This window comes from Porites lutea, chromosome 1 (genome assembly GCF_958299795.1).
Source record: "Porites lutea chromosome 1, jaPorLute2.1, whole genome shotgun sequence".
NCBI classification, from domain to species: Eukaryota; Metazoa; Cnidaria; class Anthozoa; order Scleractinia; family Poritidae; genus Porites; species Porites lutea.
In genome coordinates this window covers 9977108-9992593 of record NC_133201.1, presented here as the reverse complement: position 1 = coordinate 9992593, position 15486 = coordinate 9977108, and the positions used below count along the sequence as shown (strand labels likewise).

The following is a 15486-nucleotide window of genomic DNA, read 5'->3' as shown; positions in this document are numbered from 1 at the left end:
TGAACTCCGAATACAGAGACATTATCGCCGTGTAAAAAAGGCTTATCACGCACGCAGGAATGAAGATATGAATTTGAAACTAATTGCGGCAACGACTGACGGATAAATTTACCTTCCTAGAGATACAAGTCTATCAACAGTGTCCACTCCTGTACCAAGAATGTTGAGCAAGGACTGGTAACCAGCTTCTGAGTGTAACAGTCCAAGAACTAAAGCATCTTGTAACACTGCTGGAGTCCTAGAACAAGGTGACAAGGAAAAATAAACACACAAACCTAAACTTATAACATGTGGGCGCACAAGAATGGACAGCTGGCAAATAATAAATACTTGTGCGCATGTGTTTGTTCGCCATCTTGTCAGCCATCTTAAGAAAAGAGGAGAAGCACACGAGGAGCGATGTTGGCTTACTTTTTTATTTGTTTCTACCGTAGATTGCCTTACAACGGCTAAATTGCAGAGGTTGGCCGGGGAATATTGAAGAAAGTGATTTTACAAAGTTGAATTTTCAATGGCATTTTCATAACATAGCGATATCTCATCAAAATATCCATATTTGCACCTTTGGAGAGACTAGAACCTTAAGCAACCACCACCACGACGGCAGTGAAAACGACGATAAAAAATGAATTTGCGTTCTTTAAAACTTTATCACGTCCATTTAGACCCTCTCAATTTCACAAATGTGGCCTATTTGTCTTGGAGTTGAATTCCTAAGGACTGTATCCAGACTCGAAACAAGTAACGAGAATTCGCCGTCGTGTGTTCACGTCCTCCATGAAACGTTGCATTAGGAAGTTTCACGTCGTAGTCGGGCAGTGGACATTAAAGAAATGCGCTAAATGGCATGACGCACGTGCAGATATGCTATATGTACGGAAAAACGGACAACAACAAACCTGCAACTTGCCTTGCAACATTGCTGCAAGACGAGGTTGAATTGCGATGTTGCGCGTTTTACCACCCACATCAAACCTGTCTTGCAACAAATCAGGTTGTTAACAGGTTTGAACGTGAGTAATAAAACGGGCAACATCGTTTTTCAATTCGTTTTCCAGCAATGTTGCACAACAAGTTGCACGTTTTTGTCGCCCGTTTTGCCGAAGCTTTAAGCTCCCTCATATTACGCTTCTCTGACCGGTGATGCATTAGTGCATCGCCCCGCCCTAACTAACGTACTCCATTTATTCTGCAAATGAAAATTAATTAATTAATTAACCAACTAATAAACACCTTGACAAGTCTGTAACATCAACTTCCATTGCTTCACTGTTTCCATCAACCTTCTTCTGTTTAAAGTGAAGTCCAAGAACAACGTTAAACAACTGTAGGCTGCGTTTACCTGAGAGAAAACAGTAAATAGTTTATACAATCTGGGTTAGCACTCATCTTAGGAAATGAAACTTGAGCCAACAAATATTAGAAACTAAGTGAGATTCAGAATGTATGTCGAACGGAGGCATAAATTGGTAGGTACTTTAAGTAGGGTTATTAAAGTGTATCAAGAATGCATTTAAAATGATGTATTAGCATATAACCCTACTTAAAGTACCTACCTATAAATTGTCCAGTTTTCAGCCGATTTTTACTTTGGCTGAAATTTCCCTTGGTTTTTAAGGTGAGCTTTGTTTTATGTAACTTTCGTGGTAATTGTTCAATGGGGAACCAGCCGCAATAGAACATGAACGGTGTGAAAGTGAAAAGGGAAAAAAAAAAAGAAAACAATACGAGCCATCAACAAAACAAAAAAGCTGCACGTGATTCACGTGTTCTTGTAAATCTCTTTACCTTCTTTAGTCTACTACGACGTGTAATAATCAACTTTCCAGTTTTCTAGAAAACGTGAAAGGCGACAGTAAATTCCATTGTATCAACCTGAGCTCGCACGAGTCCCACACTTCAGCTTCACATTAATTTCTCACCTTTTTGATCAAATGAATGAGTTGGACAAAAAGTTTGAAAAGAAGCGACGTCAGATTTTAAGTGACGTCTTCAGTCCTGATGGTGCCGCTTTTGTCGGATCGTTTCGCGAAAGCCTGGGAATACACTGGGTCGGTGTTGTATCCAAATGCATTATGGGACTGTTTTGGGAATGCCATCCCTTTTTATTGGAAAATGGGTCCAAAAGAGGTCCCATAAAGCAATTCGAAGCAACTCCGACCCAATCTCTTGCAACATCCGGTCGTTTCGCAAGAAAGTCGATTCGCCCGGACTTAAGTCACTTCATCCGATGAAATACAACACTCTACAACATGGTTAACATACTAATCAGAGATGCTGTTTTTAACTTAAACGTTAAGCTTGGATTCCACAAAAGCAGTCACTATCTTTTTTACGTTTATTCTTTTTCTAGACTTAAAAGAACGACAAAAACACATAGGGCGAATCGACTTAAGTCCGGGCGAACTAACGTCAGGCGAATCGACCTTCGGGCGAAACGACCTGATACCAAAATGAAAACTTAATACTGCACCTATCTCCTCTCTGTCTTTGACTGCTGCAAACCTCCACTTGTGAAATCCTGCAAATACTTCTCTCATCACAAAGACAAGGCAGGCTGCGAGATCAAGAAAGCTGACGGCCTGGGTATCAGCGTCTTTGGCGATGCCAATTCCATGTATCAACCGCAGAAGTAGATTCAGCGTTGCCATGGTAACAGGATAATATCCCATTGGTCGTTCCTTGGTGTTTAGAATTAAACCAAAGTTTCCAGGTGCTGTGCTAAGGAAGCTAAGAAAAGTAAGCTAAATTAATATTTAAGGTCAACTAAAGCAACCTGAGCAATTACCTTAAATCATATTATTCCCTAAAAATAAGACAATTTATTTTAGAAACTTAAATTTCTTTCTTTGGAGACTGATAACAAATTCTAATCACTTAACCATGTTAACAAAACTTTCTAACAATAGTTTCACATGGTACTATTCATTGAGTAAGTATCGCTAACTTAAAGTCTGTGGATAAAATCCTGTGGTGTGATCGTTCAAATGAAACCTCTTCTGTAGTACTTTCACGTGGTTTCGAATTGCGGCTGGTCATATAAAAGTTGTTGACTCACTCTATTCTTGACTTGTCTGCTTCCGACATTTTGACAGAAACACAGTAAGGAAGAAAAGCTGTCTGTTGAAGATTGTGCCACACCTGTGGAAAGAAAAAACAAAATCCACAAATGGGTTAATGGCTCTGAAGAACTGCAAATGAAATGAAATGCCCCTCACAGAATTGGAAATTATCATAATAAAACAGTTAATCCTGTTTCAAGTGCAAGCAAAATGACCGACATTTTTAATTAAAGACTTTAAAATGTCTTTTTACGGGATATGTTACTCGTGTGTGACTTTCATTATTTTCCGATTTCTTTTCTTTTTTTTTTTCTTGTCTAGTGTTCTTTTAAAAAACAAAAATAAATACGAGTGTTACCAACTCTACATTAAAGCAGAACACTGTATCCCCTCTGGGGACCTGATGGGAGGTTTAGCTACCCACCAGGGATATAACAGGATTTTTTTTCCTTTAGGCTGAAAGCCATGACCGCTCTATAATAAGCTACCCTGTGGTAGTTATAGATGGTTTTGGTAAAATTCAGCCATGTAAATTGAAAAAGATGTTTATTCAATCAATCAACTGTTGAAATTTAAATGAATCTGAATAAAAAATTAATAATTAATTGTTAATAATAATAACAATGAGTGGAGTGCAGTTTTGTCCGTAATCATAAAGGGATCAACAATGAAATGTAAATGGGACCAACTTTCGTAAAAAAGGTGCTTTGAAAAGTGCTTCGTTCATGGGTGATTTAGCGATAAAACATGGTAAAAAAATACAGTCCAAGCTCTCGTAAGCGACCACCTTGGAAATTCGAAAAAGTGGTCGTAACTAGAGCGGTCACTTACGAGAATTAGCTCTCGTAAGCGACCGCATGGTAAAAAAAAAGGATGGTCGCTTACGAGCGCTTCGGAAAGTCATTAGTAATTCATAAAGAAAAAACAAAAGAAACTAACGTTTAATGAGCGTCTTTACATTTGATATAGACACGGCTAAACTTTACGTCTAATTTTTTTAGACTATCAGCGTAGAGTGTAGTTTCATTAAAGAGTTGATTTATATGAATACGACTGGGTGGCCACTTACGAGAGCTTAAAAACAAAGGAAAAGTCCAGTTGGGTAGAGAGCTTTTCATTACAAAGTTTAAGTCACAGTTCAAACGGGGTTTTACAAAGGTGGTCGTAACTCGAGCTGGTCGCTTACGAGAGTGGTCGCAAGGAGAGCTTCGACTGTAAACATAGTACAGTTGTAATGTGATATAAAGCATTGATCTGGGGGAGTTCACACAGTGTACTGCCCACCTATCCCTCTAATAAGCCAACATTAACACTTACTTCTCACTTAGAAAAATGTTGGCTTGGGGAGGGGTAGGTGAGCAGTTTCCCAGTGAAACGTATTCACCTGCTGGGGATCTTTCACAGCGATGGTTGCTAAACATGACAGGCAACTTGCAATCAGATCCTGTGGTGGATTAGGTGAAGGAGTACATCTGGAAAAAAGAATAAAGTAAGAAAAATACCATCAACATGAATTGATAGACATGAGACAGCGTGACCGAGTAGTTAGCCTGTCAGGCTCGCAATCTAGTGGTCCTGTGTTCGAGTCCCGCTCTGGTCACTTACTGGATTTGTTCTCGGTCGTCCCGAGTTCAAATCATCGTCAACGCTTGTAACTAGCCAACTGGTTGCCTCCTGCCAGTTCTGTTTGGATTATTTGTTTCTAATTATTTGGGTGGAGCGCCTTTAAGCTAGCTGGATAAGCTAAGTGCACTTTCCACTATAAACAAGCCTTTAACCTTTCACCTTTTTTAAAAATAAATTATGATAATTAAAACAAAAACTCAAAGCTCGTTAATTCATTCCTCTGCTTAGCCACTGCTGACATTCACGATTTTAGCATTACAAACAATTGCAATTAGCATACTCAGTTGGCCTGTCAGAAATGAGTCAAACATGAAGTTCACGTTGATCTGTATCCTCTCTTGGGACCTGACAAGAGATCTCATAAACCCACATGGAACATAATCGTCTCCTACTCAGCTGCTTTAGTTTGGTCACACAACACTACCCTCCACAAACACCATTTGCGGGAGGAGTGGAGAACACAAAGAACAACAGCGTAGGAAAATAGGGATACAGTAGAAGCCTGGTAACTCGAACTAAGTTCCATTTCCCTTGGATTTCACCCCACTTTTCAGTCATTTCTACTCGGTTAACTCTAACTCGGATAACTCAAATTCCCCGCTAACTCAAACTAAATTTCCCTTCCCTTGAACTAAATTTTACTGAAATTTACCCTGATAACTCGAATTCTGGTTCTTGCGAATCCACTCAGATGCCACCCCATTAGTTCTTCTCGTTGTATAATCGGTAAAAACACTAAAACGTACACTACAGCAATTTGATTTAATGGTTCGACCGACAGATCATAAAAATGCATAATCCCTTTACCGTTTCTGATGAAATAAGTTAAATTTGAACTGTATTATCTTTTAAAGTGCTGAAAAATCGGTAGCTGTCAATTATTAATACAGCGAATTGAGTGTTTAATCCATCCCGGTAACTCGAACCCCCGCAAACTCAAACCGTTTTTCGTTTCCTTCAGAGTTCGAGTTACCAGGGTTCTACTGTATAATAGGGATTTTTCCTTTTAGGCTTGAAAGCCATGGCTGTTCTTCAACACGCTGCAAAGTGATGGTTATAGGCGGTATAGTAAAAATTCATCCACCGTAGGTTATAGTGAGTAGTATGTATTTTACCAGAAACACTTCCTTGAAATTATACTGTTTTTCAGCTCAGGCCAGGTTGTCTGATTCATAAAAAAACGAAATGTATTTGATGAATAGAACCAAACTAACATGTCCTGAACTGTTTTTTATTAAGCCATGGTGCCTCGAAATAAATGGTTAACGTACGTAACTTCTTACCTTTGTAGAATCATATAAAGGCGGGTAGTAATGGGCTTAAGATGAACTGCCTTGCTCCAATCATGGTGAAGGATTTCCTTCACCAGCTCCACAATACAAATCACATTTTGACTTTCAACAGCTGCATAAAATGAACAAAAAAACCTCAATGAGGAAAAACAAATATAGCATTTGTGCACAAAATTAAACATAAGAAGACGTCAGTGCTGTTACAATTATTCTCAAAAAACCATTATACTTACATAAAAACTAAACTTACAAAGAGACAGAATGCGGCCATGTCAATTAACGTTATCGGATTTAAGGCCTAAAACCACCCACCAAGAATACAAATAGATAGCTGTGAATGTTTTGTTATTTGGTCATAACTTTGCAGATGTTAAGGCCAGAGAATGGTACAAAACGTCACAAAGGTTTACCTTTGCAATTTTATGCCAGAGGAGATGCTTTATGACTGAATCTAGTAGGTCCTCCTCCACAAGTATCCGGATATTTTTTAAAACGGAGATTCTTTTCTCTCCGTTTTCAAAAAACAAAAACACAAAGAAATATGATAGCATCATTAACAGAGCATGCGCTGTATGATGTATGACATCACTGTATTCGAAAAACTCTGTTCTCGTCTGTTCACACAAACGATAAGCCGGCGATTCAGAAAAAAGCTCCACTCTTGGGGCCGTTTTCGAAAACCTGGGTTTCGGGTGCCTGAAAAACGCTGTTTACGGGTGGACAAGATGCCATAACGGAGTAAAAAACTCCGTCTTCATATATATTCGGATACGTGTCGACAGGACCCAAATCCCTTATGAGATAACTCATACTGCTGTGCGATTTCACAATAAAATGGTGGGGGGGTGGGGGGGGGGGGGGGGGCAGTGATCATTTAAGAAGTTCTTTCGCTTTTTTTCTTTTGTTTCCTTCGAAAGGAGGCAGGGTCACTCTCAGACTAGCCGCGGGGGAAATCCGGAAATCGGACAAAACGTAAGATGCTAAAACTAAAATATATTTCCTTTTAAAAAAATTTACAAACCTATCCCTGAGGCAACAGATTCCAAAAATGTGTCAATTTCCAGGGCAAACAGCTTCCAGCAAGAGTACTGATAACTCCACTGCACAATGACCGGTCCTACGTGACGTAAAACAAATTAGTACAAAACAATCTACTTATTTAGAAAAGAAAATGTTACACGACTTTGTGAAAGTCTAATTTAATTTTAACAATAATCAGTTACAAATCTTGTAGTGATTTACCTTCTGCCATAGTGGCTACTCTGCCTAAAGTTCCAGTGGGCATTAGAAGTTGATCAGAATCGGAGCTAAGTACTGAAAAACAAAATGACGCACCTATCGTAAACTTCCGCTTATGAGCCCTGTCAATAATAAGCGCCGCCCCCCCACCTCTCCACTTAATTATAAGCCAATCTTGTGAAACCCCCGGATGTAAGCGCCCTCTGAATGCATTGAAACGAACTCGATTTATTGAAGCTTAACCCTTTAAGCCCTAAGAGTGGTCACCACCAAATTTCTCCTTGTAATATCAACGCTTTGTAAAGAGTGGTCATGAGAATTACGGACATGATCACACAAGATGAAGTTGCTTGATATTTTATCAACTTCTCCCCACTATTTCTGTAGGAAATTAATAGGGGCAACAAATGAGAATTCAAATCGTGATCTTAGGGTTTAAAGGGTTAAGCAAAAAGCAAAAGCATTTTAATCAGCACTGCTATAATTTACAGTCAACTCTCTCTAAAGAGAAGAGGACCAACTCTAGGTGTCCGTTTTACAAAGGTGTCCGTCTTATAGTGGTGTCCGTTAAGAGAGAGTCGACTGTATTTCGACACGCTTTGCCTATTCCGACTATAAGCCCCCTTGCATATAAGCCCCTCCGTTTAAAGCCCCCCCCCCCTTCTTCCCCCCCTAAAACCGCTTACGAAGATTTATAAGCCCTGCGCTTAGGAGGGGCAGTTTACGGTATTAGAGAGCTTTAGATTTGAGGACGAGAACGAGTACGAGTACGAGATTTAACTTAAAGTTTTTGAGCGTGTTCTAAAAGAAAGACACTCCGCCCGGAAAGCTTCATTTAGTACGGTTATTTATATTGAAGGAGGTTGTACAAATTTGTCAAATGGACTGGTAGAATAGGCCATTTGCAAGATGGCGTCATTTTACGACTACGACCAGAATTCTTCGGGTTTTTCCTTTCTTGTGCAAATTAGGGCTATTGTTATTTAAACCTCGCCGGGATTATCAAATTTAAATGTGAAAGAAAAAACGAAAAGAATTCTGGTCGTAGCGGTAGAACGAGGCCATCGTGCAAATGGCCTATAGCTGACAGCTTAAGTTGTACTCCATAATTATATTTGGCATTAACCAGGTCATATGACTGCAAACTGTAAACGTAACATATGCACAAAGCAATCAATACAAGGCCCTTTACCACTCTTGTAGAGAAGTCTTGGAGTAACTATTTTCCATATTTTCTTGTCCCCAGAGCAGTCTATGTCACCAAGCTTGTTCTCTCTTAGTAACTCTGTGTACGATGTCACACAATCTAAAAACTCATAAACCTGGAGAGAAATAAACAGATGGCAAGGATCATTATTTTCTGCTTTTCACCAACAATGCTTACTTACATTAGGTACATCACAGAGAGTTTGTCTGATCTGTATCCCTTCTGGGGACCTGATGGGAGGTACACCTACCCACCAGGGATATGACAGGGATTTTTTTTCTTTTTGGCTGAAAGCTATGACCGCTTTGTAATGAGCTACACAGTGGTAGCTACAAGTGGTTTTGGTAATTTTCAGCCATAAAATAGTCGAAAAACAGGCAGGAACACACTAGATTGTATGTGTATAATTGGATGCATGTGGCAACCCAATAAGTAAGACCAATAGACCTTATTCACGGTAGCCACCAATTTTTGCAAGTGCTAAAGGACTGATGGGATAAAAGCAACGTCACGTGGATTGTTAGGGGGGGAGCAAACAAGTGAAAAAAATTCCCAATGCATGAAATCGTGGTCGAGTTGTTTTATTCTAGGCAACAGAAAATGAAGAACCCTTCTACTTAAAGACGATAAAGGCAATTGTACGAGTGGAAGTGATAATTGTTGCTTCTTTATATGAAGTAGCGACCGTAGAAGTTCTTACAGAAAACAATAATAACGTAAATCTTGTCGAAACTCAAATTGCACGTTTTGCAGGACTATTAAATCGACGTCTTGTTTTGAGAGAATAGACAAACTCGACCGTGATTACCCATATTGGCCAACTTTATCACACTTGTTTGCCTCCTGAAATATCGCATGACATTGGTTTTATCCCATCGATCCCAAAGCACGTGCAAAGATGGCAGGAATCGTGACTAAGGTGTATCAACGACACTGTGGCATCATTTCATTGGCTTGCCGAATTAACAAGTCCAATTCTACCCAAAATGGCAACAAACCTTAGATGCTGAATCTTCATCGCCTGCAAGTGATTTCAGAAGCTCGAGGAATGGCCGGAACTGAAGTGGAAACCTGTATGGAACAGAGACAATACTGTAAACTTCCCCTTATAAGCGCTGGGCTTGCAAAACTTCCCAAGGGGTTTTTAGTTAGGAGGACTTATAAATGGGGGGACTTATATCCTAGGGGGGTATCCTAACCGGAGTAAAAATGCCATTTCAAAACAAGCTACATAGCAGTGCTGATAAGATACTTTTTGAATCCACTCGCATTTTTTAGCTTTACTGACGTCGTAAAAAAATGAAATTCATTTCAATACAAGCTCGAGGGGGGTATTTATACTTGGGAGAGGGTATAACCGGATGTACTTTTTGGTTTACAGATAAATGGGCCTATAACTGGGAGGGGGAGTGGGGGCTTATAGGCGAACTTTACGGAAAAAGTGTATCATAGAACTAAAATTACACATAAGTGAAAATATATCATGTGTTAAATTAATTTCACGCGGATCAGACCTACCAACTTTTAGCAGAATTCAAAAGAAGTCCAGCCCCAGTGGATAAGTCCTGAAAAATTAAAAAAAGAAGAAGTCATTTTAAAAAAGAGGAGAAAACGTAACAAAACCGGCTAGAAAAATTGACCGTGTACATTCTTTTGTCCGCAGCTTCTCTGATTGGTTTAAAACTTCATTTAAAATATTTTACTTGCAAAAATTGTCCCTTAGCCAATAGGCAGGTTATCAGTTTTCCCCTGAACGTCTTAGTTTTGCGCAAGACCTCTGATAAAAACTATATAAACATGTGGAACTGGTTTTTGAAAGACACAAAACACAATAATCGCGTTTGTCAGAACCCATCTGGTCTTCCTGTGGCATAAAGGCAGAAATTTTCGAGCTATCACGGGCGACTGCAAATTAGCCGCCCCTATTAATTCTATCAGGGGCACCTCGGCCGGGAAACTGGACTTGTTTCGACTCGATTTCGTTTCTGTAAATGACGAACACGAATGCGTAATTAATGATTACCTCTAGTTTATAATGGTAATAGGTCATACTTGTTTAATCACGAGTGGGATTACAGGTCGAATTGGACAACACAAAAAACCCTTCGTGCACGCGCGCGATGGCCGTAAATGTCCAATTACTTAGGCATGACGCGTACTGTCCTATTACACTGTCCTATTAATGCTGAAATCAGGACAGGCGATAGCCAATCAGATTTGAGAATTTTGTTTTTGTTATGATTTATCTTAAAATCTAGCATGCACTGTAGCTACAGATGTGCAAAATGGTATCATTGAATAAATGATGATGCTACAATATTTAGCAATAAATATAATATTGATACATACTGAATCCCAGAAATCTATACAGAGTCCTTTCTCAGTGAGAGCTTGTGATAAAACAGAAACTAAAAGCTAAAAAAGAACAAGACGAAGAAAGTCGCTAAAACTGCAAAGGCAAAAAAAGCTACACAGCCTGAGAAAACAGCCGATATTTCGCGATTCCACCACTGGTCTCCCTGCGAAACGACGTCTGAGGAACGAGTACAGAAATTCCATACTGATGACGCGTCACTACCCAGACCTGATTGTTTCTGATTGGTTATAGCCGCGTAGGAAATTGGCTTCAACCACGTCATCAGTGTGGAATTTCTGTACTCGTTTCTCAGACGTCATGCCGCGGAAAAGCCAGTGGTAGCGTCGTGAAATTTAGGCTGTTTTTGTTTTGTTTTGTTTTTTTGTTCGGGCAAAAAGGCCACACACAACAAAAACACTTGTGAATTTCATTTATATAACCAGCAAGCTCCTAGATTAAACAATGCATCTTTGTTCAAAACAACCTAACAGCCCACTGGAGCCATTAACCCAAACGCAAGGAAGCCGGCACCTATTACGTTAAAATATCAGTGGAAAGGGCAATGGGAAGGGGAAGTGGGAAACTTGTTCAAGAAAATTCTTAGCCAACAATGCTGGCTGAAAAATTCCTCTCCTCACGCTATCAATAACATACGCCAGATAAACGACACAGAACTAACCTAGACGGGCTGCTAGACAGACCACTAAGACAACGACAACGACAACGTCAAAAAAAAATTAATTGTTTAAGCGAGCAAAACAACAGCTCTTTAGTACATTTCTTTGACGTCCACAACAAGACTACGACGAAAAGTTTCCTAATGTGACGTTTTGTGGAGGACGTGAACAAACGCAGACCAATTTTCCTTCCTCGCTTTGAAATTCCAGGAAAAGGCGCCCACATTTAACAATTAGGACGGTCCAAATAGACGTGATAAAGTTTAAAAGGACACAAAACACTTTTTTCAGCGACGTTCTATTTTCCAGCCGTTGTCGTCGTTGTTGCTAAAGCTCCCTATTGTCAGTGGTACTCGATATTCTTACTGTAATTCTTAGAAACTGCATTTAAACACACCTCATACAGCTACTAACTAAACAATGCAAAATTAAGTAACATCTTATTTTCACAGGCTCGGTCTTAATTTGATTAAGGTAAATGGAGGTATTCATTACAACTAACCTGTTTTATCCAAATCATTTCTTTACTTCAAGGAAAAAAGAACTGTTTACCTGTAAATCTCCTAATGTGTCTTCATGGAAGAGTCCTAAGACAATGACCATCAGCCCATATATAAGGCTTTTACATGTATTAGACACGGGCTAGAAAAAAAAACACAAACAAACAAGAATCAAATATTGACTAAGAGTGATTGTAAACAATATTATGACTGAGTGAGGTCAGTATGATATGAAGAAATATGCAGATGAACAATGGTTAAAGTACATTACCTGGTTCATCTTTACAATTACTTACAGTGCTTTTAGAGAATTCATCGCTTTTTAACAATCCAAGTAAATACTGAAACACAGAGCACTGCAAAGCCTTGCTGCCGATTCTTCTGACAAACTGAAAACAAAATGAACAATTACATGGACAGGAAACACAATAAAGTAGGTGGCTGAATGTATTGAAACAAAAAGCACAGCGGGTTGAAAATTGCGCCAAAACCCACAATGTTTGTGACCAGAAACTCATGAGGGGTTGAAATCCACGCATGAGTTTCTGTCATGACACAATGAACACATTTAAACGTCCCTTCTGTTGTTAAATTAATCACTACCAGGTAGGCAAATCTCATTGGCAAAACTTATCGGAACAAGCAGCATTTTAGCAGGAAGTAAAGGGCGTGTGTAGCCTCTCTCCCTTATTTCCTCCTTATTTTTTTTTGCCGCTTTCTTCCTTCACGTCGCGCTCCACTATCCGAATGCCTGGGACAGGCTAGTCGTGTGTCGTAGTCGTATGTCGTGTGTCAGGCTAACGTCGTTGGATGGTCTTGATTAAAGTGGTGTTCTTTTTAAGACTGGTTTGGTCGGGCTAGCCAGTTCTAAATGATAGAAAGCGCCCATAGTTATAAGCCACAATATCAAACAAAATAAATATTCTTCTCTCTTCTCCCAAGTGTTTCTCGCGGAAGTAGTAAGGAGAATTTGAGACACTGTAGCCTATTTTGGCTTCAATAGCTCGCCCTTGGGCTTATGCTTCTGATCCCCCTCCTCCCCTTATCAAAGTTGGTCAAAACTTAGTGGAACAACTCTGAATGGAGGGGATAGGTAGGTGAGTATCATATCTCACAGACGTGTGACTAGCACCGATTTGAAGTAAGAAAGGCCGGTTTTTCGTCGGATTGTCGCAACACTTTTTCAACTGGCTGCGGCTCTAAAAAATTGAAAACACCCTTAATCCTTTATCCTCAGCAGCATGCTAGAAGACGCAACATACGCGACAAAGAGCAGCATACGCAAATCGCGTCACGAACCTGTTCTTGAGAAGCCTCCATAGTAGCATATCTGAACACAGCCCAGGCTAACATCACTGGACCGTGATGAGGCTCATCTCCCCAGCTTAAAAATAATTCATCCAGGGACTAAAAATGAAACAAACCCAACAACTTTAACAGCGATCAACCTTGTGATGAGAATTAACATTTAAAAGTAACGAAAGGACAGGGAGACACTTCTACCTAGACATATGGGAGCTTAAGCCGGCAACAGCGACGGCGACAGCTATGAAAACGTCACTTCATAAGCTACATTTTCGCTGCCTCAAACTTTTTCGCGCTTATTCCGTCTCGTTCATTTTGTCAAAAGTTGGAAAATTTTTCTGGAGTTGAATTCTAAAGGACTGTATCGAAGTTCAGGGAAAGAAAAAGAAAGTCTCGTCGTAGTCGTGTAGTGACGGCAAAGAAATGTAAAAATAAGCGCGCTGTACGAGCAAAAGGGTTGTTTTTCCAATCTAAACCAATTACTTTTTTGCCGTTCTCGTTGCCGTCGCCGTCGTCGTTGCTTAAGCTCCCTAAATTAAGGAGGTGACATCATAGCTAGACACCTTCCAAGCAGTAATAAATATTAATAACGAAATAGGTGTTGATAATGAGGTGAACTCATTACGTATCCCTATCCTTAAATAGAGACCTTTAGATTCTAAGACGAGTACGACTACGAGTGCGAGATTTTCTCAGTACTAAGTAGTGCTCGCGCGTTAACCAGCGTCATTTTGGCGGGAAAACGTGGTAGCCGTCGTCACTCTACTACGAATTTTAGCGAGAATGCCGAAGTGGGGAAAACGAGTTATCAAATGTTGGAAGTTTTATCATTTTGCGACCGGGAGAGCGCGTAATCTCCTTCACTAAAGGTAACAGTGCTAACTTTTCTGGTGAAAAATGGTAAAATGAAGCTTGCCGGGGAGTCTATATTTTGAGAATACGCGAAAAGACTTTAAGTCAAATCTCGTACTCGTAGTCGTTCTCGTCTTTGAATCTAAAGGTCTCTTTCATCCCAAGATCTACAGCAAATGCAGCATTTTCTATTACTAACATCTTACAGTCTTTTCCACTCAACAATTTTACACATTTTGCACAAACTGTTTGACAAGGTTGATGGGTTCTGTATAATGCAGTTAAGCCAATCAAACTCCAAAGTGTTTTGAGTTGTACATTTGAAAGGCTTTATGTCTTCTTCTTTGAAATTGCACGACTCCAACTCCACAACATATTTCTCAAATTTACTATCATCTATCTAATGAATAATAATAAAATTATTTTTTTTTACCTCCAAATTTTTCTTTTCCTGTAACAGATGATGTCTTGCACAACTGTAGGACACATCATTATTTTTTAGGGAAAAGTATAATAAAATACAATGACCATTGCTGAAAGGTCAGCCAAAACATATTTTTTGTCACTGCCACAAGATTTGATAGGAAGTGAAATTAATATATCCACATACAGGCTGCGCATGTACATGCACTACTAATGACAAGTCCCTTTCGTGCTGGCACAAAACCAAAAGTACTTACAAGTTCTACCAATGATTTAAAGTGTGTTATGAGTCATTTATATCGGTAGACCAACTAAACTGTCATATGAACCTTAGTAAGTGTAATTTTCCACTGACTGAGTGAAATAAAATGTCACGTAGAAAATGTTCTTCTCACACACAGGTCCGAGGAGGTCAAGGCGGGAGTTGCTTTTGTTGCAAATGCTATTAGGTCCACTTCAAACGTCGATCTTTTCATGAAGCGACCTTAATACCTATTTAGATCGACCCAAATAACGACGACGGTTGATTCAGACGACAAACTTAATTAGTCGGATTTAATCCATTTTCACAACGTTCAATGGTCTACAATGCTTAAAAGTGAGAATAAATTTTAGTAATTTATGCATTAGGTTCGGCACATGAGAAGTTCTACGTTTGAAACGTAGTTGCTCCACAGTCAAAATTCCCATCGGGGCCATTTGAACTTAATCAATGGGTCTACCCAAATTAAACATATCGAACTTAATTTCTTCACGAACCAAATTGAAGGGATTAGGTTCGGTACATGAAAAAATCGACGTTTAAATTGAGCCCTGCTGACCTTTTCCTATTCATCAAAAGATTTCAAGTACATGCATCATTGTAAGTTATACTGTCTTGTATTATTTGCCGGTCAAAACAGCATCTCTCAAACCCTATCATTTGGTAGGTGCGTAATTTCACAATT

General features: G+C 39.4%; 1 protein-coding gene across 1 annotated transcript in view; it reads right to left on the bottom strand.

Annotated features, from left to right (window-relative positions):
* The window catches only part of LOC140944612 (nucleoporin NUP188-like), a 67709-nt gene that overhangs the window by 25880 nt on the left and 26343 nt on the right, over positions 1-15486 (bottom strand). Inside the window, exons 14-29 of the mRNA XM_073393734.1 lie at positions 14550-14592; positions 13259-13366; positions 12256-12348; positions 12012-12101; positions 10776-10841; positions 9945-9991; positions 9425-9497; positions 8412-8541; positions 7223-7294; positions 7002-7097; positions 5972-6092; positions 4447-4534; positions 3059-3141; positions 2474-2730; positions 1234-1342; positions 113-238 (exon numbers count right to left, since the gene is read on the bottom strand). Coding sequence (XP_073249835.1) covers positions 113-238; positions 1234-1342; positions 2474-2730; positions 3059-3141; positions 4447-4534; positions 5972-6092; positions 7002-7097; positions 7223-7294; positions 8412-8541; positions 9425-9497; positions 9945-9991; positions 10776-10841; positions 12012-12101; positions 12256-12348; positions 13259-13366; positions 14550-14592 — 1602 coding nt within the window. The remainder of the gene's footprint in view (positions 1-112; positions 239-1233; positions 1343-2473; positions 2731-3058; positions 3142-4446; positions 4535-5971; positions 6093-7001; positions 7098-7222; positions 7295-8411; positions 8542-9424; positions 9498-9944; positions 9992-10775; positions 10842-12011; positions 12102-12255; positions 12349-13258; positions 13367-14549; positions 14593-15486) is intronic.